Source organism: Typha latifolia, chromosome 3 (assembly GCF_019914945.1).
Source record: "Typha latifolia isolate L0001 chromosome 3, TyphaL0001v2, whole genome shotgun sequence".
NCBI lineage: Eukaryota > Viridiplantae > Streptophyta > Magnoliopsida > Poales > Typhaceae > Typha > Typha latifolia.
This window is the reverse complement of record NC_133088.1, coordinates 2,396,862-2,422,012: the sequence shown is the minus strand read 5'-3', so window position 1 is coordinate 2,422,012 and position 25,151 is coordinate 2,396,862. Positions and strand designations below refer to the sequence as shown.

Below are 25,151 nucleotides of genomic sequence, written 5' to 3'. Positions count from 1 at the left end.
TGTAAGGCAAGTCTCATTTCTCCTCTCCTATTGGCAAATGCATATTATTTGCTAAGCAGCTTCTTTCATCAGTCAAAAACTTCACAAGTGTATGTATACATATGAAGTTTGATTGGGTCACAATGGCTTGGCAAATTGATCAAGGCCTAGGTGGGCTTGACCAAAGGAATTGGCCAACCCTTTTATCCAGCCCATGAAAAAACTAATGTTGCAGTTCGTGTATAAGCCTTAAATATAAATAAAATATTTACAAATATTTTTGATAAAAAAAATTAGTTCCAGATTACCTTATCTCACCTCATAATAGTCTGAGATAGGACTAAAAAAATGATGCTTTGTGTACTACCATAATTATATGATGTATAAATGTGAGCAGGAATTTAATATGGGCTAGTTTGTTAGAGTTACTAACATATTAATTGTGTGCATACCAGCGGTAAGTAGATCAATTCAAATATGAAATTTAACCTATAGAACATTCACTGCAAACCCAATAAGCTATTTATTATTCACAAATAACAAAAAATTTTGATCCATATTTGCTAAACCCAATATTTTTTTTTTTGTTTTTGTTTTAAAAAAAATTTCTAGTCTTCTTTGGTTCAACTTTACGCAACCGCGGTGACCAAGGCGCCGACTCAATCCCAACTCTAAAACCGAAACAGTCCAAAAGCTTCTGCTCCACTGTAGTGGATCCATCTCTCTCTCTCTCTCTCTCTCTCTCTGCCAATTTCCTCCTCTCCCTCACTAGATCGATTCTCCCCCCCCCCCCCACCCACCTCTCTCTCTTCGATGCGACGAGAAAGGTGAGATCTTGGATTGACGGATTAAGATTAGGGTTTCCCGATAGGCAGGCATGCGGTCGATTCCTCGAGGGGACCCGATTCCCCGATTGGCTTCGATCTCCCCGCTCTAGTGCTCGCTGATTTCGGGAGCCCCAGGCGTGGACACGATGGCTTCCTCCCCGGTTAAGTTCTTCTCTGCTTTCCTCATCGTTTCGGTGGTCGGATGGGTCGTCTTCACGTAAGATCTCGACGAAGTTATTGAATTTTCTTTTCTGTATGCCTTTTTTGGGCGTAATTTTGTTTGGAGATTGTACATTTTAGTTGACAATCATCTAAAACGAATGCAATGGTCTCTTGCTCTGTAGTTTGACTCTTTGCAATAGAATTTTCACATCTGTATGTCTAACTTGCAATGCCACCTATGCTTTACATTTTATTGTTATGTTTATAAAAAACGGTCAGCTGAAGGAAATTAGGTAGAAAACGAGTTGTCTTTAACTAAAATGTTGTAGGTTGCTGATGAAGAACCAAGTCGATTCATCACGGGGAAGTATAAGGATGGTTTTCGATACCTGTAGAAAGAAATTTAGACCTTCGGTTTGGGATCTGTGCTGTTTTGAGGAGTGCCATGGTCCATACTCATATGGCGCTAGTTATTATGAGGAGCAATTTGAAACTAGAATTGCTATTTGATTAATTTGATTCGTTCTCTACGGTGCAATCATATCCAAACTGTTATGTTGCTTATAACATTAAATGAGGTCGGAACTTGCTAGTTTCCCTCCATGTTTTAATCTTACTGGATTTTACTCCCTTTTCCTTGTACATTTGAGGGTAGTCTGGTTTGACAATAACTGACATCATAACTAATTTTTGCACAGTCATTACTTAAATTACTTACTCTTTTAATAGTGTTAGAAAGTTATTTTATTTTCGACTTGTTTTTATACTTCTTTTTGGCTGAGTTTGTTGTCCGGTTGCTTGCATTTTTAGTGCCCTCGAACCATGTGCCTTATTCCCTTTCATTTTGCTTTCTCTGTGAAAACTCATCCAAACAAGTGAACAACCAGTTACATTTTATCTTGAAGACTTGAACACATTGATAAATCGCTGTAGCTTTCTAATCTGTTGAAGTGCATCTAGATTATTATTGATTGTTCTGATAGATTATCATGATGAGTCCTCTTTTGAATTAAATTTGCTTGTTTCTATGTTTCAGGTTTGCTGCCAGGTTGTTGGCTTGGTTTTTGAGCCGGATAATGAAAGCTTCTGTTGGTTTTCGGGTTGCTGGATGCAATTGTTTGAGAGATGTCACTGTGAAGTTCAGAAAGGTTCATTCATCATATACTATCATTTAGTCTATTTCATAGAATATTGATGTTCTAGACTTATATACTTCTTTTTTTGTGGATGTTTTTTTTGAAATTCTTATATCATTATTGTCCCCAGTTGCTTAGGATAATAAAAATTTTCTTTTAGTTGGTTATCACGAAGCTCATAGTACACAGAAACTACGCAAAGACCGATGATCATTACATAAAGTAACACTAGATAATTAATATTTTGCATTTATGTTCTTTTCTCTGCTCTCTTTTGGCAACAGTAATTTTCTCAATCTTCTGTCAGAATCTACATATTTGCATTCTGCTGAGAATTGAGACAATGTATTATGACCTTGAAAACAAAGCATATTACATTATGTACTTATATTGATCTTACTTTTCATTTCAACATATGATTTTCTTGGCCATTCCTTGTACTGCAGCCGCTTGCACTCAAAGTTGGCACCAGCAACAACATAGTTGCCTCTTTTAATTTCATCTTTTTGGGAAATAAAATTTTCTGCTAGCTCATATTGGCATCATATTAGATATGATTTGCATGTTTTCATATAACTGTTTGTAAGGAGTTCATCTCATCTTTTCTCCAAATTTGCTTGTAGTATTGCTTGTGCAACTGATACTCTAATTTAGCTTGTCTTTTTTTCAGGGTGGTATTGAATCTGTATCAATTGGTGAAATCAAACTTAGCTTACGCAAGTCGTTGGTCAAGCTGGGTTTTAGCGTTATCTCAAAGGATCCAAAGTTGCAGTTGTTAATTTCTGATTTTGAAGTAGTAGTCAGGCCTTCCGAGCAAAACAAGAAGACCGGTAAGTTGCACAAGTCTCGTTCCACAGGAAAGGGGAAATGGCTAGTCATTACAAGTATGGCGAGATTTTTATCAATTTCGGTGACAGACTTAGTTGTCAAGGTATCTATTTACTGGAACTGACATGGGAATATCTACTTTCAGAGTCAATATATTATTAGAATCTGGTTTAGCTGCACAGAAATTGTTATATGGATTGTTTAATGACATAAGCTTAATAAGATAGATTCTTGTACATAAGGAAATGGAACAGAGTAAAAAATGCATATCAAGTTAACCCTTTATGTACATGCTTTGTAATGTTGTGTACTTGTCTCTTTATTTTTCACTCCCTACCATTTGACTTGGGAGTATGGATCCTTTTCCTCCATCCGGCCTTTTTTTTAATATCAAGTTCTTTGCCAAACCAAATGCTATTCAGTTTAATTTCCCCTCCTCTCCAGGCACCTTATGCTCAGTTCACTATACTGATATTATCTCTGCCATCTAAGGCAGATACACCTACTGATACAATGGAATTTGAGATTTCATGGCTTGTCTTTCTCTTCATTTATTTGCTATGGCAGCTTCAATTTATAGAGGGTTGATGTAAGGTTGACATTCTGTGGTAAAAGCTGGCCAGTTCTTTTTTGGAGCCTTACCTCCACTGACCCTTGAAATTGTGAAAGACTTAGATAATGATCATGATAATCGAGACATTTTAATTAGACTGAGATATTTTGCTAGAAAATTATGAGGAGTAAGTATCATTTTGAAGCGCTTTAAAAATGATTAAATAAATTTGAAAGTTTCTTCTAGTCATTAGACCTTGACAAATGGAAATTATTTGTGAACATGTCTGGTGTAGCTCTTCTGCATAAATTTGTTTGGACTAGAAAAATTTCAAAAACTCGTGACTTCTTGTCATCATAGTATCTCTCAAAGAGCTTGTATTATTATCTAGTTATCTTTCTTTTTACGACTTAAATGTTTCCATCCTCTTGTGGATAGAGATCTGCTTAGTTGATTTACCTTTATCAGTCGAATATAGATTCAAAGGTTTACTGCATGTTGTAGCACCATTTATGCTTTATGAAGCTTTTAATGATGCAGGTTCCAAAAGCTATCTTTGACATCAAAGATTTAAAGGTAGACATATCTAAAGTTGCTGGGCCCACTCAAACTCTTCGTGTTAAGTTGCACCTTGTACCTCTTGCTGTACAGTTTGGAGATCCTCGGTGCAGTTTTGATCAGACAGTTGGTTATAATCAGAGGGATTGCTTACAATCTGATCAAGCATTTCCAGTTATCTTGGAAAAGAATTTTGTTCCATTTGTTTGCGAAGAGTTATCGGTGAATTGTGATTTTGGTCATGAGAAGTGAGTTCTATCTTGTCAGTTTATTCACATACATGCAACTTTCATTTAGTAGGATTATACTCGAAATGCAAGCCAAATAAAGTGAGGCTAAGATTTTCAAATAGTACTGATTTTACTCTTTTAAATAGATAAATGTTCTTCCTGTTTTATCTACAAGGTCTTTTACATGTAAATGGCTACTTATGAGGGTAAGGATTCACTTATGGTTTTAGATATGCCTTTAGTAGGTGTACTAAATTTGCTATTTATCATAAGCAGGCATTTGTAACTATCAGCACTTTGCCTAAGACTGAACATACATCAGATTGTACAACTTCATTGATGCAGATAATGAGATAATGCTTCGAAATGTTGAATATTGTCGAGCATCTTATCATTTTGTAATGCAGATTTTTGTTTGCCATATATCTCATACATTTTTAGTCTAAGAGCAGCTTTACATATTATCACCAGGGAAAGAGGTGTCAAAATTATTAATTTGGATTTGGCATGTGGGGACATCACAGTCAGCCTCAATGAAAGCCTCTTTTGCAAGAATTATTCTACTTTGGAGACCTATAATGATGTTGACAGTGGAGGTGCTACTTTGGACATTACATCAGCTAAAAAATCTCCGAAAAATAAATCCTCTCTATCATCAATAAAGAAGCAATTTTTTGCATTCCCAGATAAGGTTTGTTACCTTCAAAAGATTTGACTATGCATTGCATTATATACTCTCGTACTCGTTAAATTTTGAATGAGCTTCACCCACTTTATTTTTTTTTCCTTTTCTATTCTCTATTTCTTTGAAGTCTTCTAGTGCTACATCTGTTCATAACATATCAAGTATTTTAGATTAATACCCATGTTTTAATAACTAAGTGAACTTTTAAACATTACATATAGGAATTAGGAAGGAAAAACTCACTACTATTGTGTTTTTCTTCAACTTTTGTACTTCCCATGGTGGTGCTTGTAATCTGATTCATGTATATTTCTTTTTGTTTTATATTATAGGCTTCAGGAGAAATTGGAGTTGTCTTTCATAACTTGATAGACTGTTTTTCTGGTGCTTCTTTTACGATCTGTGACAATTGATTATAATGTTTAGCAATGAATGCACTGGAATTAGTGACAAATTTGATGCTGGAGGACACAGCGAACGCTATCATGGAGTAACTATTTTGTTAATCAGGAGCTTTCTGTTCAGTCAATTTTAACTTGAAAACAATGTCCATAAATTAATAAGAGGAATTAAAAGGCTATATGTTAAATAAGAGGAATAAAAAAGGGATTAAGGAACTTGTAAGTTACAACAAAAATAAGTTTCAGTAGGAACAGAGGGATGCTATAAGCCTATAACTCACAAGGTGCTCACAGCATCTTAAGGAAAAGAAGGTAATTTGGTTTGATCTAGGTTCCTAGATTTAGGATGCAAACCTAATTATTTCATTGGAATGGTGAATATCATCTATTATCAATTATCAGTTAATCTACATCTGATTTTGGACCTACAACAATCAATGAGGAGATGAACTATCATAATTGGTGCAGGTATTTGATGTATTGGAAGGTTAAAATGTGATTCTTTTCTTCTACTCATGGTAGTTATAATTGTATTACTTGTGAAACTGGATTTCTTCTTTATAGATATGCAAATATTACTAACAAGACATATTTGTTCTTTGGAAGGTTAGCTTCAGTGTGCCAAAGCTTGATGTGAAGTTCATGCACCTCGGTGAAGGACTTGCCATCGAGAACAACGTGACCGGCATCCAGCTTACTAGTACTAGATCTCAATCACATGATAATTCAGAGGAGGCTACCCCACATTTTGATGTTCAAATGGATTTAAGTGAAATTCATGTAACTTCTTTTTCTTTATTTGATAACATCCTCCTTTTGCGTGTCTTTTGGTGCTGTATTGTTGTTCAGTTAGCTGATATTGTTGTCTTTTCAGTTGCTAAGGGAAGGTGCAACTTCTGTCTTGGAAATTCTAAAAGTTGCTGTTGTCGCTTCACTAGAAGTTCCTTTGGAAGTAAGTTGGTGATCTTGCAATTTTTTTTTTTTCATTTTTTTCATCTCAATTTGTCCCATGAATTTTCAAAGTTATATCTGTATATTTTGGTTTATTAGTTATTGACTACCATGAATATCAATGGAAGGACTCTATTCAAGATTCTGTAGAATTCTCATCTTGTATTGCCTCTTCTTCCTAGCTATCCTTTAAAAAAAAATGAATTGAAAACTGACTTACTAGAGTGCTTTACTTATTCTGGTCTGGCCTTAGTTTAGTTCAGTTCAGTTTGTTGGGTTTGATTTGTAGGCATATTGTCACGTTAATGTACAACACGTACAGTTAGTTAGTAGGTTGATTCTAGGAGATCACTCTGTGCAACCTTGATTTGAAGAGTTGGGTTTATAGTTTAAGTTGAAACTTATTCACCTTCAAGGGTGTACTTCATATTTTTTTTTGCTATCATGTCATTTGTTGCTGGATAATGGATATATTCTTGTACAAAGTTGAAACTTAGTAGGTTAAAGGAGTTGGGAACTTACCATCTTTTTGGCTTTTGCTTTTATTTCTGGAGGCAACTATTGCAAATCGTGAATAAAACTGACGAACTACTAACTACTAAGTTCATTTGAATTGAAGTTGCACAGGTTGCTCAACTTGGAGAGTTTGAAGTCATATATTTTGCTCAACTATGTTGTTAGTAGATGGTTCATAAGGTTTCACATCTATGATATATAATAGCATTACTATATAAATAATTTTTGTGCAAGAGTGTTCTGTTTTCTTTCTATTTGCAGAATTATTGTTGGTTCTTTAACCCCAACTCACATGCATGTGACATAAAATTAAGGTGCATGCCTAAAGGGCATGAGTTTACATTGATTATTTGGCTGTCTTTCCTTCTTTGTTACTCTTGCCTGAAGAGTTCCTTATCTTAGATGTATGTCTTTCCTTCTTTGTTACTCTTGTCTGAAGAGTTCCTTATCTTAGATATATGCATTCATAGCTTATGCACTCATATTTTTATATATGTTTGCATGTATAACTCATGTATGCACAAGGATGGGAAGATCTTAAGCATCAGCACATATATGCATAGATAAACACATATCTTATACTTGATGATCGAAATATATCTTTGCTTTCAGCCGCTTCTACCAATTAGAGCTGCAGTTGATGCCAAGCTTGGCGGTACCCAGTGCAAATTTGTTGTAAGCAGACTAATTCCATGGATGCGCCTTCACTTATCAAAAAAGAAGAAAATGACTCTTAGTAAGGAGAATCCTTATGCACAAAGGTCCCAAGCAGGGGACATGAAACCCATCATGTGGAACTGTACTGTCTCAGCCCCAGAGATGTCTATCGTGCTTTACAACCTTAATGGGGTGGCTTTATACCATGTGAGTTCTCTACTGTTATTAAGTAGGACACAAAATGTCGATGTTCAGTTTCTACACCTTCTAAACTGTATACTGATTCAGGTGCCTTTGATGTTTATACAAGTATATCAGTTTTACTGCAAGATACAGTCTGTTGATTTTGCATTATTATTAATTTTGTATGTGTACTTTTACTTTGAACTAGTATTTCCTGCTCACTGTTTCATTGTGGTACGCTCTAGTCGATTTTGCATTCTAAGTTATATTATATTTTTTGTTATTTTAATTGCTGTTATGGGACTAATGTTATGGCTTGCCCCATACATCCAAGAGGTTGTGAGATTAATATTGGAAACAACCTCATCACAACTAAGGGTAATGTTGCAGAAATCTTGGTTCCCCAGATCCCCCGTGGGAGGGGCTTCATGTACAAAGACTGCCTCATTTTTGTTGTGTTATTGTAATTATTTGGCTTTGATTCTTTGATGAATAGCCCAATTTAAGTCGTATTTTTGAAACATACATAAGGCGCTCTTGGAGATGTTTTCCTTCTCAATTTTGCTGGGCTGACCAAGAAGGCACCAGCTGTTATGAACCGTTCCTTTTCTGTTTTGGACATTTTCTCTCCCTGAAGCCTTCCTTCTGAACATGCGCTGCTGCTACCAATTCACAGCATTTCCATTTTTTGTTCTGTTCTTCTCTGCCGCCTTAACCCCTACGCTCTCTGTTGTTTTTTCTCTCCAAGTTGAGGTGCATGTTTGACTCTGCATGTTTTTGATTGGCTAGAAATTATAAAAGATCTTCATTTGGTTGGTTAAACTTATCTGGATTTCTTTTTCTTACTATTCTTCTTCCTTTGATCCTAAAATAATTGCAAACTTTTGGGTTCCTTTAGAAGGAGTTCCTATTAGAGATTAGAGATTGGCTAGTCTTGTTCCTAAGTTAATTCTCTGTATGTCATACTGATTTAGAAACCTATATCATATATGAAGATCTTCATTACAGAAACAAGTAGTCTTTATTAATCTAGTTAAATCCAGTAAGATAATACATCTTAGAATGAGAAATTCGATGAAGCAAAAGTGGGAAAAAAACAGACAGAAGAAAAGGAATGTCTTCTTGGAATTAGCCCTTTGAAATGCACTGACTTTCTGGAGCGGACAAAAGTGGGAAAGGAATTTTTAGTCTGATGGTTACGAGTGTCTATGTGCTTTAATAATATTTCCTGCAAATTGGATCATGTCAAACTACGGCAGTTACGAATTATAAATTTATCTGGAATGTCAGTCTTTTGCAGGATGGCTAGTGCTGCTACTGCATTACTGCATTCTGGCAATTCTCTGTTTTCTTTAAAGTTAAATATTGGTTGCTATATTGTGATGTTATTTTTGTGTAAGAAATGAGAGAAAGGAGAATTATTGTAGAATTAGGAACAAAATATAGCTAAGTTGTTTATCTTTATAGTTCTTATTTCTTAGACCATGGCTATTGTGTGTTAATTGCCCCTCGTCTTACAATATCAATGTGCAGAAACTGATACACGCTCATATAAATTTGTGCCATATTCAATCTTTTCTTTTAATATACATTTTAGTCATAAAAAGAATATAAAATCGTGGAGGAGGGGCTTACATTTTCTTTGTAAGCTCAGAAAATTGAGGATGGATGCTCACATGCTCCCTATTTTTCTTGTTGTTTGAAAAAGGCATAGGTGATGATGAATATTTCTTTCCGTTCTGTTTCTTTATTGGTTTTCATATGATAACATCACTTCATGATGCAGGGTTGCTCTCAGTCTTCCCATTTATTTGCTGATAACATAGCAACCAAAGAGATTCAAGTACATACTGAACTCGGCGAACTACATCTCCACATGGATGATGAATATCAAGAGTCCTTGACGGAAAATGTATTTGACGTAGAAACTTATTCTGGTTCCTTGATGCATATTGCACGGGTAAGCCTAGATTGGGGATACAGGGAAATTGACTTCCAAGAAAAGCCTGAACAAGGTAGATGGGCATTTGTCTTTTCCATTGACATATGTGGTATGGGAATACAATTTGGCTTCAAGCATGTTGAATCTCTCGTGCTCAACTTGATGTCTTTTAGGACCCTATGTAAAGGCCTATTTTCTTCAGGTAAAAGAACTGCTGAGAAAAAGGTAGGACATTTAAATAAAAAGTCGCCGAAAGGGACACAAATATTGAAAGTAAATCTGGAAAAATGCTCTATAATTTATTCTGGTGACATGAATATCGAAGATACAGTTGTTGCAGATCCAAAGCGTGTCAACTTTGGTTCTCAAGGTGGTGAAGTAATAATCAGTGTCTCTGCTGATGGCACACCACGCAAAGCAAGTATTGCTTCAACTCTTCCAGGTCGTTGCAAGAAATTGAAATTCTCCATATCTCTACTTATCTCTCATCTGGCAATGTGTGTAAACAAGGAGAAGGAGTCGGCACAGATAGACATAGATAGAGCAAAATCAATCTACCAGGAAGATCTTGAAGAGCTTGAGCCTGGTGTTAAAGTGACTTTGTTTGATTTGCAGAATGCTAAGATTGTTCGCCGCAGTGGTGGGCTCGCCGATGTTGCTGTGTGTTCCCTTTTCAGTGCGACTGATATAACTCTCAGATGGGAGCCTGATGTACATTTGGTGCTATATGACTTCTTCAATCGTTTGAAGTACTTGCTGCTTAATAGCAATCTCCAGAGTTCTGACAATAAACTGAATCTCAAATCAGTTGATTTAAAGGACAAGGAACTTGAGAAAGATGTTCTTTTGAACCAAGTGCGACCTGAGAAGCAGCACAAGAAGAGGGAGTCGATTTTTGTTGTCGATGTGGAAATTTTAAGAATATCTGCTGAACTTGCAGATGGCGTTGAAGCAATGATTCATGTTCAGTCTATCTTTTCTGAAAATGCCAAGATAGGTGTTCTGATGGAGGGGGTTATGCTCAGTTTAAATGAAGCTAGGGTTTTTAAAAGTAGCCGCATGCAGATTTCGTGTATTCCAATTTCAACAAGCAATATGCTTGACCCAAAAGTTGAGTGCTCGACCAAAAGAGATTGGGTTATTCAAGGACTAGATGTTCATATTTGTATGCCCTTCAGGTTGCCATTACGTGCCATAGAAGATGCAGTTGAGGATATGATACGAGGCCTAAAGCTTGTTACTGCTACAAAAACCAGTCTCAGTTACCCTGGTAAAATGGGTAACAAAAAAGCAAGGACCAGATCAACAAAATTTGGATCTGTCAGATTTGTAATACGAAAACTCACTGCAGATATCGAGGAAGAGCCCATACAGGGTTGGCTTGATGAACATTACCACTTGATGAAGAAAGAAGTCTGTGAGTTAGGCGTTCGATTGAAGTTTCTTGAAGAGATTATCTCTTCTAGCAATACAGTTTCAGGAAGTGCAGAACCAAATGATATATTTTCAGAAAAAAAATTTCTCTATAATGGAGTTGAGGTTGATCTTCATGATACGATAGCTATTCAAGGAATACGAGAAGAAATCCATAAGCAATCATTTCGTTCTTATTATCAGGCATGTCAGAAACTGGTGTTTGCAGAAGGATCTGGTGCATGTTCAAGAGGTTTTCAAGCTGCATTTAGACCAAGCACAACTAGAGCTTCACTTCTGTCTCTTTCGGCAACTGAGTTGGATGTTAGTTTGACCAAAATTGAAGGTGGTGATTCTGAAATGGTTGAATTCATAAAGAAACTTGACCCTGTTTGCCTTGACAAAAACATACCTTTCTCCCGGTTGTATGGAAGAGACATTGTTGTACATGCAGGGTCTTTAGTCATCCAGCTGAGAAATTATACGTATCCACTCTTTTCTGGAACTGCTGGCAAATGTCAAGGTCGTATTGTGCTTGCTCAGCAGGTCACATTCACTACTCTGTTCTTTCAATTTTTTTTTAGTTTATATGTTTCACTTATCATATGGTCCCTGTATTTACATGTTTCTAGTGATAACGATCTTAATACTTTTTCATGGCTAATCATATTAAACCCTATCAGCAAGATGAGTCTCTCGTGCTATCCTCTTTGGTATCAGTATGGCTGAAACTGTGTTCCATGATTGAGAGATGATTCTGCAAACATCAGTTGTTCTGTTTTCTATTTCGGATGCTAACCATTTCTTCTATTTGAAACCCTACCACCCTGACAATTTGACAAAATACCTCGGTATAAACATTTTCTCCTGCTTTGTGTGATATTTTGGTATTTAATTATGCTATCCTAGTTGAATAACTTGGATTTTCTCATGCTAGGAAGTGCAACACCAAACTCTGCTACTGCATATATCTTGTTGAGCTTCTTAGTTTACTTTAGAGTTTAGACATCGTAAAATTTAATCAAGATCACTCTATGTTGATCCACTATGATTTTATCATACCTTATATACTCATCTTATGGAATCTGAATTCATCGATCCACTTGTGGAGCACATTTAACATTTTGAAAGTGTCTTCTCCTTTTAACTATTTCTAGGCATTTTGTTGAATTGTATTGATGGCTGCAGGCAACATGTTTCCAACCTCAAATACATCAAGATGTATTCATTGGAAGGTGGCATAAAGTGCGCATGCTACGTTCAGCTAGTGGTACAACTCCACCAATGAAGATGTACTCGAACTTGCCTGTATATTTTCACAAAGGTGAAGTTTCTTTTGGAGTGGGATATGAGCCAGCTTTTGCAGATATAAGTTATGCATTCACAATTGCCCTACGAAGAGCCAATCTTAGCAAGAGGAGTTGCAGTTCCAGTTTGAAGGACCAAGCTGTTATTCATATTCCATTTTCTGCAAATTTAATTTCAGAAAATCAAGCACCTAGAAAGGAACGGAGCTTGCCATGGTGGGATGATATGCGATACTACATACATGGGAAGATTGTTCTGTATTTCAATGAGACCACATGGAACCTGCTTGCCACATCTAATCCTTATGAGAATCTTGACAAACTTCAAATAGTTTCTGATTACATGGATATCCAGCAAACAGATGGGCGTGTCGATATCTCTGCAAAGGAGTTTAAGATATACATTAGCAGTTTAGCTAGTTTGATGAAAAATTGCAGCCTAAAAGTTCCTTCTGGTGTGACCAGTCCTTTTCTCTACTCCCCTGCTTTCTCTCTTGAAGTAGTCATGGACTGGGAATGCGAATCTGGCAATCCTCTGAACCATTATTTACATGCCCTTCCTGTTGAAGGGGAACCAAGGAAGAAAGTCTATGATCCATTTCGTTCAACTTCTCTCTCTCTCAGATGGAACTTCTCTCTCAGACCCTCTCTGCTTTTGTGTGATAATAATACTATGCCTTATTTTGGGGATAGCATATTGCTAGATGGGGCTATCTACGAGAGTTCAGTGAAGTTGCAGAATACTGACTCCCCAACAATGAATATTGGAGCCCATGACCTGGCATGGATATTCAAATGGTGGAGTTTGAATTATAGTCCTCCTCATAAACTGCGATCTTTCTCTAGATGGCCACGTTTTGGAATCCCCAAAGCTGTCAGATCGGGTAACTTATCACTAGACAAAGTTATGACAGAGTTTTTTCTTCGACTTGATGCTACACCTTCTTGCATAAAATACATGCCTTTAGGGGATGATGATCCTGCTAGTGGTCTAACCTTTAAAATGTGTAAGTTGAAATATGAACTCTGTTATAGTCGAGGTAAGCAGAAGTATACTTTTGATTGCAAGCGTGAATCTCTAGATCTTGTTTACCGGGGGCTTGACCTTCATGTGCTGAAGGTGTATTTAAAGCGAGATAGTAATTCTTCTACAGTTCAAGATATTCAAACAACCAAAAAAAGTTCACAAACTATGCTGACGGATAATGAGAAGTGCAGCTATATGAGTAATTCCACAGATAAACAACCGGATGTTGGATTTCTTTTATCTTCTGATTATTTCACAATACGAAGACAAGCTCCTAAGGCTGATCCAGCCAGGCTATTGGCATGGCAAGAAGCTGGGAGGAAGAATCGCGAGATGACTTATGTGAGATCTGAATTTGAAAATGGAAGCGAAAGTGATCATACACGATCTGATCCTAGTGATGATGATGGATTTAATGTTGTAATAGCTGACAATTGTCAACGTGTATTTGTTTATGGACTTAAGCTTCTGTGGACTATTGAAAATAGAGATGCTGTTTGGTCTTGGGTTGGTGGAATATCCAAAGCATTTGAACCTCCAAAACCTTCTCCTTCTCGTCAGTATGCACAGAGGAAGATAATCGAGGAAAAACAGAAGTTTGACGCGTCTAAAATGCATCAGGATGATAACTTTCCTACTATGCATGGTGTCAGTTCTCCTATAGCACAGGTTGAGACTTTAGGGCCAGTTTCATGTCCATCTCCTTCAAATAGAGTAAATTGCTCATCCTCCGATATAGCTGGTGAGTTGTTCTATTTTCCTTCCCGGATATAGTATGGAAAAGTTTCATTTCTTGTTTCATTCTGACAGAGCGAAAGGTATCTTCATTTTAAGGTTGACTCTGTTTCATTCTTCTACTTGACTTCAATTGTAGCAATCCATGTGATGAATTCATGTTATTGAAAAAGGCTAACCTTTTAGGACGTGTCTGTTTCTATTTACATTTTTGCACCTGAGTTTAACATGCTCGTCTATCAGTGAAGCATGGACACATTGATGACCCATCGGAGGGGACACGACACTTCATGGTGAATGTCATTCAACCTCAATTCAATCTGCATTCAGAAGAAGCTAATGTAAGTGAAAATATTTTCTGTACAACTAAAGAAGAACGTGCAACTTGTGGCCTCTTTTTTATGTGAATATGTAAATGGTGACATCACGTTTTTGTTTGCATTATTCTGTAGTGTACGTGCTCAGGATTATTTGCTGTAATTTATGTAATGTGATCACACTATCACACTATCTCACTTTGATATCTTTCTACAGCTTTAGTCGCCTGGTTAATTCAAAACAGTTTTTTGGTCCTTTCTCCTAACTGCACCATAATTATAGCAAAACCTATTTCTTTCCCCTTTTCTTTGGTCTGCAATACTAGGTGAGCTGTCATCTTGTAGCATTTTAGGTTGTCATCTTGTAGCATTTTAGGTTCTCTTTGTTTTGAATCAAGTGTTCTTGTTAAAATAGTTGAGTTAACAAATATTTTGACATGTTTCAACGGGGCAATCCTCAGAAGGAAAACAAATTTGTTTCTATTATGTTTTTCTGTTAACTTGATTGTTAACTTATAAGGAAGATATTTATGGACTCTAACCTCAAGAAGATGGAAGAGTATAAAGTAAACATTCAAATATATTTATACCTTATCTTGATTATTTCATTCTAAATCTCTTGCTATATTCTCTTCTGATTTTCCATATTCTAATTGGGAGAAGATTCCGGACATCTATGACTTCCCTTCAAATTTGCTGAATCTAATGTATCAAAAGATCCTAGCAATTAATAAGAGCCACTTTAGCCTAAACTACATAAGCTTTTAAGGTATCTCCAGTGTGATAACACCATTCTGTAAGGTTTCTGAATTATATAATTTTCTTGTAGCAATAACATGTATTGAGTGTTCAAATTATTTGAAAGTTTGTAAAAAATTTATCTCCAATTGTTCACATGTTTGTTGAGTGCAAGTGATGTCCCCATATTTCATTTTTGTGTTACTATATTTCTTCTATTGCCTCAAGATGAATTGTTTTAGCTAAACCATTAGATGTAAACTCTATTGACCTTGAATATTTCTTGCTTTTTTCAAGATGTGCAACACTGTTATGAGCAAACAGTGACTTTTTTATCCATAGCAGGGTAGATTTCTTCTTGCTGCAGCAAGTGGCCGCATTTTAGCTCGTTCATTCCATTCAGTTCTTCATGTGGGATATGAGATGATAGAGCAAGCACTTGGTTCCAGCAATTTGCAGATTCCCGAGTCAGAACCTGAAATGACATGGAAAAGGGCAGAGCTATCTGTGATGCTAGAACATGTTCAAGCTCATGTTGCACCAACTGATGTTGACCCAGGTGCTGGACTTCAATGGCTGCCTAAGATTCTGAGGAGCTCAGAAAAAGTAAAACGCACTGGTGCCTTGCTTGAGAGAGTGTTTATGCCTTGTCAAATGTACTTCCGTTACACAAGGCACAAAGGTGGCACTGCAGATCTGAAGGTATTTTTTAAGTTTACCAACCATCGAAACCCTAATCAAACTTTAGATGCTTGATAGAGGAGAACCTATATATTATGTGATATATGTATCTTGCAGAAGTTTGGTTTTTAGCTTTTTGTTGGTAATTAGCTCTGTGACTGTTTAGTGACTGCTTATTTTTGGGCATGCAGGTGAAGCCGCTAAAAGAGCTCTCTTTCAACTCTCCTAATATTACAGCAACAATGACATCACGCCAGTTTCAGGTTATGCTGGATGTACTCAGCAATCTTCTGTTTGCTAGGCTTCCTAAGTGAGATTCTGCACTTGACCATTCTTTCCTTGGTACTAATACTAGGTTCTTTTGCATTGAACTTTTGGCTCTATGTTTTAACAATATATCCGATACTTTTGATTCCTAGATGGTTAAATTATCTTCTAATTGTTATCTTGATTAAATCTTGGACCGTAGGTTAAAGATTGTTAGAGAAAGTGGTTTTTCAGCATTGTTATTGTGAGCTAAACTATTGATTAAGAAGTAGTTTTGTGGGATTGCAGAAGATAGTGTGAAGTTCAAGAGATTAAATGTTGGAAAGATTGGTGTGATAGTAGGATGAGAAGCAACAAGAAAATGAGAGTTGTCAGCATAATGAGAATTTAATTTTGAGTTTAGACGGTTTCAGGAAAAGAAGCAGACATATGAGGGATTGTCCACAAGACACAGAACATGGTCTTCTATAAGTGATTGTTCTTCTACGACTCTGCCCTTGTTATACTAAAAAAGAGAAAACCCTAGAATAGATAAACAGTACATCTGTGGGTCTGCATGATCTCTGTTTGTGAGGGTAAAGAATACTAGATCTAAAATCTAAGGTGTTTATGCGTAAACATCTTAACCAAGCAACAAAATATGAATTTAAGACAAATTGAATTGATACTCTTCTTGGCTTGAAAGTTGTTGCTCTTTTGGCCTATCTTTCCTATGAGATGAGGAATTATCATCAGTCCTAGGTTGTATCAGCCTAAACTGCAGTCAGGGCTATAGATAACTCAAGTTGCTAACCAGATGTATAACTTCCGTGGCAAGTCCCTCATTTTGTTTGGCTGGGAGCACGGAAAATGATTTCCAGAGGGATGTTATCATATCGACTAAAATATTGATCATATAAACGTCTGGCTCTTTTACTGGAAACTCTGTTCTCTAGTCACTCTTTATGAGTAATGTTAGGAAAAACATAGGATGATGAAGAAAATAATGGTAATTATATGTTGCTCAAGATCAAGATGCTTCTTGAAACTTTACCGCATTACGTGCTATTGAAGTTTATGATTATTTTGTGCTCACCACTTGTTAGTGTCATTCTCAGTGCTCGTGTGATTTTGAAGGAAGTTTTAGTTTCTTTCGTACAGAGCCTATACTTTTCGGTTTTCACTTCCACTGTAGACATTAAAGCCATATCAAACTTTTAAATATCATATTTTGTATTTGTTCCATGTGCTTCATATATTGCAACTCCACGTAGTTAAACTACTTCTATAACTATGCATTCAGGTTATCAGGTAATCAAACCTTTAGCTGATGGTTAGTTGTTTTCTTGTCCATATCATGGAAGTTTAATATCTTTCTACTTGCGTAATGTAAAATTTTTGGGAACTTATGTTTGCTATTGTGATTGATACCTTTAATGTGACTTTTTTTCTATTAGGCCTCGTAAAAGTAGTCTTTCATACCCTTCTGAAGATGACGATGATATTGAAGAAGAGGCTGATGAGGTGGTTCCTGATGGAGTTGAAGAGGTAGAACTTGCAAAGATCAACCTTGAACAAAGAGAAAGGGAGAGGAAATTACAACTCGATGACATTAGGACTCTTTCCGAAACTGGTGATATTCAAGCTGATGTTTGTCTATCTCCAGAGAGGAATGATGATTTGTGGATGGTCATTAGTGGAAAGTTGGTGCTGGTAGGCTTTAACAGTTTAACTTTAATAAATACAAAGCTTTCTTTTCAGTGTATATATCTTTTATCTAAAGAGGCAAAGGATATGATTAACAGCAGATAATTTGTAAGATTGCACAAGTTAATTTTGTCATTTTAGGATAGGCTATTTGAAATACTTGTTTATCTCATTTACACATTGTTTGGAACCCCAAATACCTGGAATTCAATCAAGGAATTTTGTAAGAAACAATTAAGTTATCAGTTTTCAATTGATTTCAGTGCATTTTGGATGGATTCTAGAGTATTGAGGTCGGATTTGGCGGAAATCATTTCCCACTAAGTTAACTTTTTTGAATCTCACATCTAACCCTTGTTTGATCACATTCTTATTGATGGCCAAGGGTTAAATTGGTGCAACATGAGGAAATAAATTCTTACTTCCATTAGATGGATTTCATTTCAATTCCATTAGTTTCTGAGTAGTGGATGTAAATTCAAAATGAAATTAACTAAATTCTATTCAAATGAAAATCTGTCCATCTAAAATTGGTTCCAAACAGAGTATTAGGAACTAAAATCTAATGGCTTATCCTCCTAGTAAGAGGTTCTTATATTGTCAAAGATCTTCCAGTATCAGAAATTTTATACGTCCACATCTTACAATTCAATACATTGGTAGCTCTCTTTACAATTTACATATTTTGCATTCTGCTCAGGTGCAAGGACTGAAAAAAGAACTGCTAAATATCCAGAAGTTGAGGAAAACTGCTTCCTCTGAATTAAGAATGGCATTACAAAAAGCTGCACAGTTACGCTTGATGGAGAAAGAAAAGAATAAAAGCCCTTCGTGTGCCATGCGGATTTCAATGAGAATCAACAAGGTTGTCTGGAGTATGCTTGCAGATGGAAAAACTTTTGCAGAAGCGGAGATAAATGATATGGTGCGTGTCTGCAATTCTGCCAATGAACTGTTACTAATTGGCACTGTACTAGGTTGCTATTGTGGGTGTGTATATATATATATCGTCATTAAGATTTCTGTTTGACTAAGAGGTTCAGTATTTACAATCACATCACATGTCGAATTATGTGGAACAGCAGGAGTGCATTGAGTTCCAACTTCATGCTAGTTTAACAATTATAACATTGCAATATATTGTTATTGATTTATGATCTGAAGCATCTTCCTGTGATGCTGCAATTTCAATATCCTATGATTAATAAACACAATAAGGTATTGCATTCTAGTACTTATGTGTGTTTTAGATATTTTTTTACCAAATCAAGCTTGACTTGCATACATCTAGGGTTCTACTTTGATTCTTTAGAAGGGGTTCGCTGATAATGAGGAGCCAATGAAGATGGGGAAATTTCAAAGACTTTTATCTTTATTTTAGGTGGTAGGATGTTCCTTTCAGATAAATGTTGCCATGTGTTACTGCTAGGCTGTTTTATACTTTTGTCTATGGATGTAGAGACCAAATTGGAGTTGATATGATATTGACAACAATTATGAACCATTAATGCCCTTTATTTTCTTGCATGCTGAGCTACTGAGTCTTGTTTCAGGTGTTTTTGATATTTTTGTTAGATGAGTGTTGATCTTTTAAGATGAATAAACTAGAGAGATATTTTCTTGTAGATGTTATGTAATGTTCTTTTGAACAACCCCCTCTTTTGAAAGTTCTTAAAAGTGTACATGTTATGTTAAAATTCTTTAAAGGCTCTACTGATAACTCATGTCATGTGCTGCCCTTTTTGTCCTTTCCTCCCTGTTCTATGGAGAGACATGTTGAGACTCTTCAATAGGCAAAGAGAGAGTAACAAAGAACATTGAGAAGTGGTGGATATTAGTAACATAGAGCATATATATATGCAATGTATTTCATAATTTGTTTTTGATGTCATTACTCTCAATTTTGACTGAATATTTTGTAAGCGCCTTGCATCATATGATGGCAAGTTAAAGAGGAAGTGTCTTGAGATTTGCTGATAGGATGGGGGAGATGACTTTGCAATGATAGCTATCAATTTCTACATGGTGATAAGTTGATATTTTTGTGATATCAATGTTATGGAAAAGCGCTGATGCATTTTTTTTTCCGTCTCAGATGAGACATTCATAGGGACTAGTCAGTCAAAGTTTTAAGTTGCAATGTATCTTTTTTCATTCTATCTCTGGAGCCCATTAGAACATTTATCTCAAGATATTGAGCCTTTTAATTTGTATACTTTTCTTATCCCTCCTAGCAAGCTGTTCTATTGGTTTATTGCCTCACAATTTACTCATATGTGCATTGAAAATTATGGCAGATCTATGATTTTGATCGTGACTACAAAGATATTGGTGTTGCTCGGTTCACTGCCAAGTCCTTTGTGGTGCGAAATTGCTTGCCTAATGCCAAATCTGATATGCTATTATCTGCTTGGAATGCACCTCCTGAGTGGGGAAAGTAAGACTTTTCTTCCTGCTATGTTACTGTTTTGGCAAAAGTTAACCTGTTTATGTACCTGATGTACCTTGCAGTCTGATATTTCTAAATTTTACTTGTGTAGGCATTTTCTTTTTGAAGTGGCAACTGGCAAGTATGCCAGCTATGATATACTTAGGCTATGTTTTTATGTGCTTTTGCAGTTACAGCATATACCAACATCACATGTTACAACATATACCAACATCACAACCTATGTAACATGGGAAATATGTTATCTATCTTTGTGATTTGCTTCTTCTATAATCATTTATATGTGAGAACTTGACAACTGAAGTTAAGAATCATTACTTTTGGTTGGTGTGCAGGCCGAAAGTTTAGACTTCCATGTTTTACTTTATTTTTTGGTTAAATACATTTTACCCTCCTATATTTTGGCATAAACAATCACTCTATCTGATTATGCTTATTCTTTTATCACGTAACTCTTTATACTTATGATTAAAATAAAACCGTTAAAGTTTCCATCCGAGTTAACAATGTCAATGCCTTTGACTTCCAAATTTGGTTGACGAGCTGTATTTCCTCACTTTCTTGACTTTATGGATTAAAATACCCCTCTATCATTACATATAAACTAAGGAATAAATTGGAACTTACATCTAATTAAATGTAAAAGAAGAAGGGAGAGGTGGTGTTGTTCAAACAAAAACCCTTCTCCCCCAATAGATTATTGTCTAACAAAAATAATAGGGGATTTCAATAATTCTATTATTCTGTTAACGACGTCATCGGTTTCACTTTGGTCATAAATAGAGTTAAGTTATAAAAAAATAAGTATAGAGAGGTATAAGTGATTTTATGCCAAAGTACATGTGGTTGATGTATTTAACCCTTTTCTTTCTTTCACTTTGCACATCAATAGTGTTGTTACGATACATGCTTTAGTTCAAGAGATATAACCTTCACTTTTGTTGGTGCATCGGTCATGATTTGCATCTTTCCTCTATCAGTTTGTCACTCTTTTTGGAAATGATTAATTATAGTGCTCCTATCTTCTGGTACTTTTTCTGCAGAAATGTAATGCTTCGTGTGGATGCTAAGCAAGGTGCCCCGAAGGATGGAAATTCACCTCTCGAACTTTTTCAGGTCACTTAGTCTACATTGGCTTGAATTTTCTCTTTGCTGCTTGTAATTTTGATTCGTCTTCAGAATTTGCCCAAAGGTAGACTAAATTTAGAAAAATGGAATAAAAACTTTTCGGTAATTTCTTTTGGTAAGTTTTATTTTCTTGTTATGCTTGTAATGGAGAAAAGATAGTAGCTTGCCTTAGAGTGAATACTTTGGTTACAAGTCTAGAAAATGATTCTGCAGTTTATCTATATTAACTGAATCTACTTGAGTCCACTTAATATGTTCGTTCAAGAACTTGAGAGGGTGAGGAGGAAAAACATTGACATGGGAGAAACTGGGAAAAAGAAAGGAACTTGATCTGAACGAAAGAATATTGCACTTAGTGATGATCCATGTAGCTGGACCTGAGTAGCTGTAACTAAATGTTGCTTACCCATCCTTTTAGGGCATATTGCAATTTGGGGTGGGGGGGTGGGTGGTGTTGGGGGTTCAGAACAATGATACTTGAGGGAATCAGAAAAGGTTCGACTCCTTAGAAACAGGATTTTCAGTTGATAGACTCTGTCTTAACTCTTTAAGTACTAACACAGTTTTTGTGTATGGCACTTCTATTAGTTTTCCACTGAGTGAATATCTACATTTATTTGAGAATATCTCATCTGGGTTTCTTATTATTTCAACTACTGCAGGTGGATATCTATCCGTTGAAGATATATTTGACTGAAACAATGTATAGGATGATGTGGGATTACTTTTTCCCGGAAGAAGAGCAGGATTCTCAAAGACGACAGGTGCTTCAAATCTCACACCTTTTATATTAACTTTAGTTTGTTCAATATCTTAGTTGTTTTTCTTTCTTCACGGTGTAAAATAAATTTACAGGAAGTTTGGAGAGTTTCAACCTCTGCTGGATCAAGAAGGGTAAGGAAAAGCTTCACCGGTCCTGAAGCAGCTGCTTCAAGCAGCCATTCCACTAGAGAATCTGATGCCCCTGGAAGACTGAGTGCAGCTACAGTCACATTACCTAATGGTGGATCTCACCAAGCTTCCACTCATGGTGATACTTCCCAGGTGAGTTCAAAGAAAATTGACGGTATAATTGTTATTTGCTCCATATTTTCTTTTCTTGCTTGGGTTAAGTAGATTTTGTGTGTATGCACGCGCGCGCTTGTGTGCATGTTCTATAATGCTCTAGATTCTTAGAATTAGATATATTTATATTCCACAAATACTTGATTTGCACGCAGACATCCAAATTGCAAAGCCTAAAAGCAAATATGGTATGCGGTTCGACACCAGAGTTAAGGCGAACTTCTTCATTTGACCGAACGTGGGAAGAAAATGTTGCAGAGTCTGTAGCAAATGAACTTGTATTGCAAGTGAATTCTTCAAATACTTCTTCAAAGAGTGGGCCCCTTAATCTAACACCAGAGCACCAACATTCTGTCAACGAGATATCTCGAAATAAGCCTAAGGATTCTAAGCCAGTCAGATCTGGTCGCTTGTCTCATGAGGAAAAGAAAGTTGGGAAATCTCAGGATGAAAAAAGAGCTAGAACTCGGAAGATGATGGAGTTCCATAATATCAAGATAAGCCAGGTTGGTGTCTCTCTCTACATATCAGTTCCTATAATTTCAGGATTATATGCAGATTAACCTACCTCATTCCTTTCTGGTTTGATAGGTTGAGTTGCTTGTTACTTATGAGGGATCAAGGTTTGCAGTTAATGATCTAAGGCTGCTGATGGATACATTTCACCGTGTTGATTTTACTGGTACATGGAGGAGGCTATTTTCAAGAGTTAAGAAGCATATTATCTGGGGAGTTTTGAAGTCTGTGACTGGCATGCAGGCAAGTACTGTACCCAGATTATATGATACATGACATGGATTGGTTGACTTGCTTGCGTGCATTTCAGATAATTGTTGTAGAGGCTGGGAATAATTAATTTAAGCTGAGACACAACTCAGCTTTTTTCTCATGTCTCTGCGTTATTATGATGTTCCTGATGGTCCACTTTTTCTCTGCTCTTTTTGGTGTCTATCTGTATGTGTTTCTCTTGATTGATGTTCGAGAATGTAACTGATTAGCTAAATGTCCTGGTTGAACTATCTTGCATGATTTCTTTTCTAAAAAGTGTTGGAAATTATAAATTAGAAAATTTCACTGTAGTTGATTAACTATCTTTCAGCCACACGGGCAATGGAATTGGTCACTCTAACTGTCCCTTCTTTACAACAGGGTAAAAAGTTCAAAGATAAAGCCCAGAACCAAAGGGAGGCACATGGAACCGCTGTTCCTGAAGGTGATCTTAATTTCAGTGATAGTGATGGAGGCCAACCTGGTAAATCTGATAACTTCCCTGTATCTTGGCTGAAGCGGCCAAGTGATGGGGCCGGGGAGGGATTTGTCACCTCCATCAGGGGACTTTTCAATTCTCAGCGCCGCAAGGCAAAAGCATTCGTACTGCGAACAATGAGAGGTGACGCAGATAATGAATTCCATGGCGAATGGAGTGAGAGTGATGCTGAGTTCTCTCCCATTGCAAGGCAACTGACAATTACAAAAGCTAGAAAGCTTATTAGGCGGCACACAAAGAAATTCCGTTCAAGAGGCCAAAAGAGTTCAGGTAAGTTTACTTCTCTCTTACCTCGTCAAATCTCTATACTGGAAGCTATATTATTGTCATAAATAGGAATATGTCGAAAACCCCAAATCTGAAAAGCTTATTGATCACAGACAAACTTTTATAACAGAGGCAACGGTTTGAGTTGGTGATCTCAGGCTATATTGCAGAATAGTTTTCATGTTTATTCATGATGAGTTCTATCGAGGTTTTCAGTTCTAGATATGGTACTGTATATAGAATTGGTTACAATATGGTAGAACCAGTTAACTGGGTTATGCTCTAGTGCTTTTATGCATTGGAGCATATCTGAAATGCTCAGCCCTTTCGAATGCTTCAACTTGCATCTCCTTGAACTACTCTCATGACATTATAAACTTTTGAAGCTGGTCAACTTTTTTCTCTTTTGGAATCAAACAAAATATCATGCTCCCTTTGTTATTATCCCCTTGAAACTTATAAAGTTTTAACATGTACATATGTTTCTTTCATCTTAGGGTTGACATTCCAGCAGGAATCTCTTCCATCGACACCAAGAGAGACCACACCATTTCAGAGTGATTCTTCTGGTCCTTCTTCCTACGAGGACTTCCATGACTAGAGAAACCACTTTTACTGGCTGGGATTTTCATATTCTATTTTGAGGCACAGGTAACAAGCTCACTGGTGATGAGTGTTCGCGAGCAGCCGTCGACTCCCATGGATTAAAGTGTTTCTTTTACCTGAGATCAATACAGTGATCGAAGGTGGAGGCAATATGGCTGGTGTTCAAATAATCATGTGCCCTTCCTAGTGCAAACTATGGAAGTGGCTTCACGCAGGAAAGAAGACTGAGTCTCTGCTTCGTCGGTGATTTGCGGCAAGGCTTCATCTTGTATATATTACCGGGGGATTTGCATCCCCATTGTATCTATGATTTGTATATAGCAACGATCACCTAAGTGTTAGAAGAGATTATGGTGAGATCTGTTGTATGACTATATTTCTGGTTGCATTAGTCTATTCTGAGAAAATCAATAAAAGGTCTTTTCATTTGGTGATTTGTGATCTTGCATCATATCAAAATTGTATTCTTTCTCAATGTATAATACGCCTGCCTTGCTTCTCTGCATAAATGACCCGTCCAAATTATATTTTGGTCCATCACTGCTTCTAAAGAAATTATTAAGATCTCAGTGACAAGGCTAACGAAAATA

General features: G+C 36.4%; 1 protein-coding gene across 3 annotated transcripts; it reads left to right on the top strand.

The window, feature by feature from the left end:
* The first annotated feature begins 635 nt into the window (after positions 1 to 635).
* On the top strand, positions 636 to 24,995 carry LOC140784381 (protein SABRE). Of its 3 annotated transcripts, none has more exons than XM_073131766.1 (23): positions 636 to 1,023; positions 2,005 to 2,116; positions 2,775 to 3,035; positions 4,026 to 4,291; positions 4,745 to 4,964; positions 5,966 to 6,139; positions 6,234 to 6,311; positions 7,439 to 7,690; positions 9,453 to 11,567; positions 12,210 to 14,097; positions 14,334 to 14,431; positions 15,491 to 15,847; positions 16,018 to 16,136; positions 17,530 to 17,785; positions 18,480 to 18,704; positions 20,077 to 20,216; positions 21,272 to 21,344; positions 22,019 to 22,120; positions 22,212 to 22,400; positions 22,577 to 22,927; positions 23,013 to 23,180; positions 23,571 to 23,958; positions 24,453 to 24,995. In XM_073131766.1, exons 1-23 carry the CDS (start codon positions 953 to 955, stop codon positions 24,554 to 24,556), a joined length of 8,007 nt encoding a protein of 2,668 aa, XP_072987867.1. In that variant the 5' UTR covers positions 636 to 952; the 3' UTR covers positions 24,557 to 24,995. The 3 variants fall into 3 exon arrangements, with proteins under 3 accessions (XP_072987867.1, XP_072987866.1, XP_072987868.1); XM_073131765.1 differs by having other exon boundaries at positions 15,488 to 15,847; XM_073131767.1 differs by lacking the exons at positions 636 to 1,023; positions 2,005 to 2,116; positions 2,775 to 3,035; positions 4,026 to 4,291 and having other exon boundaries at positions 4,823 to 4,964; positions 5,971 to 6,139; positions 15,488 to 15,847.
* The last annotated feature ends 156 nt before the right edge of the window (positions 24,996 to 25,151 follow it).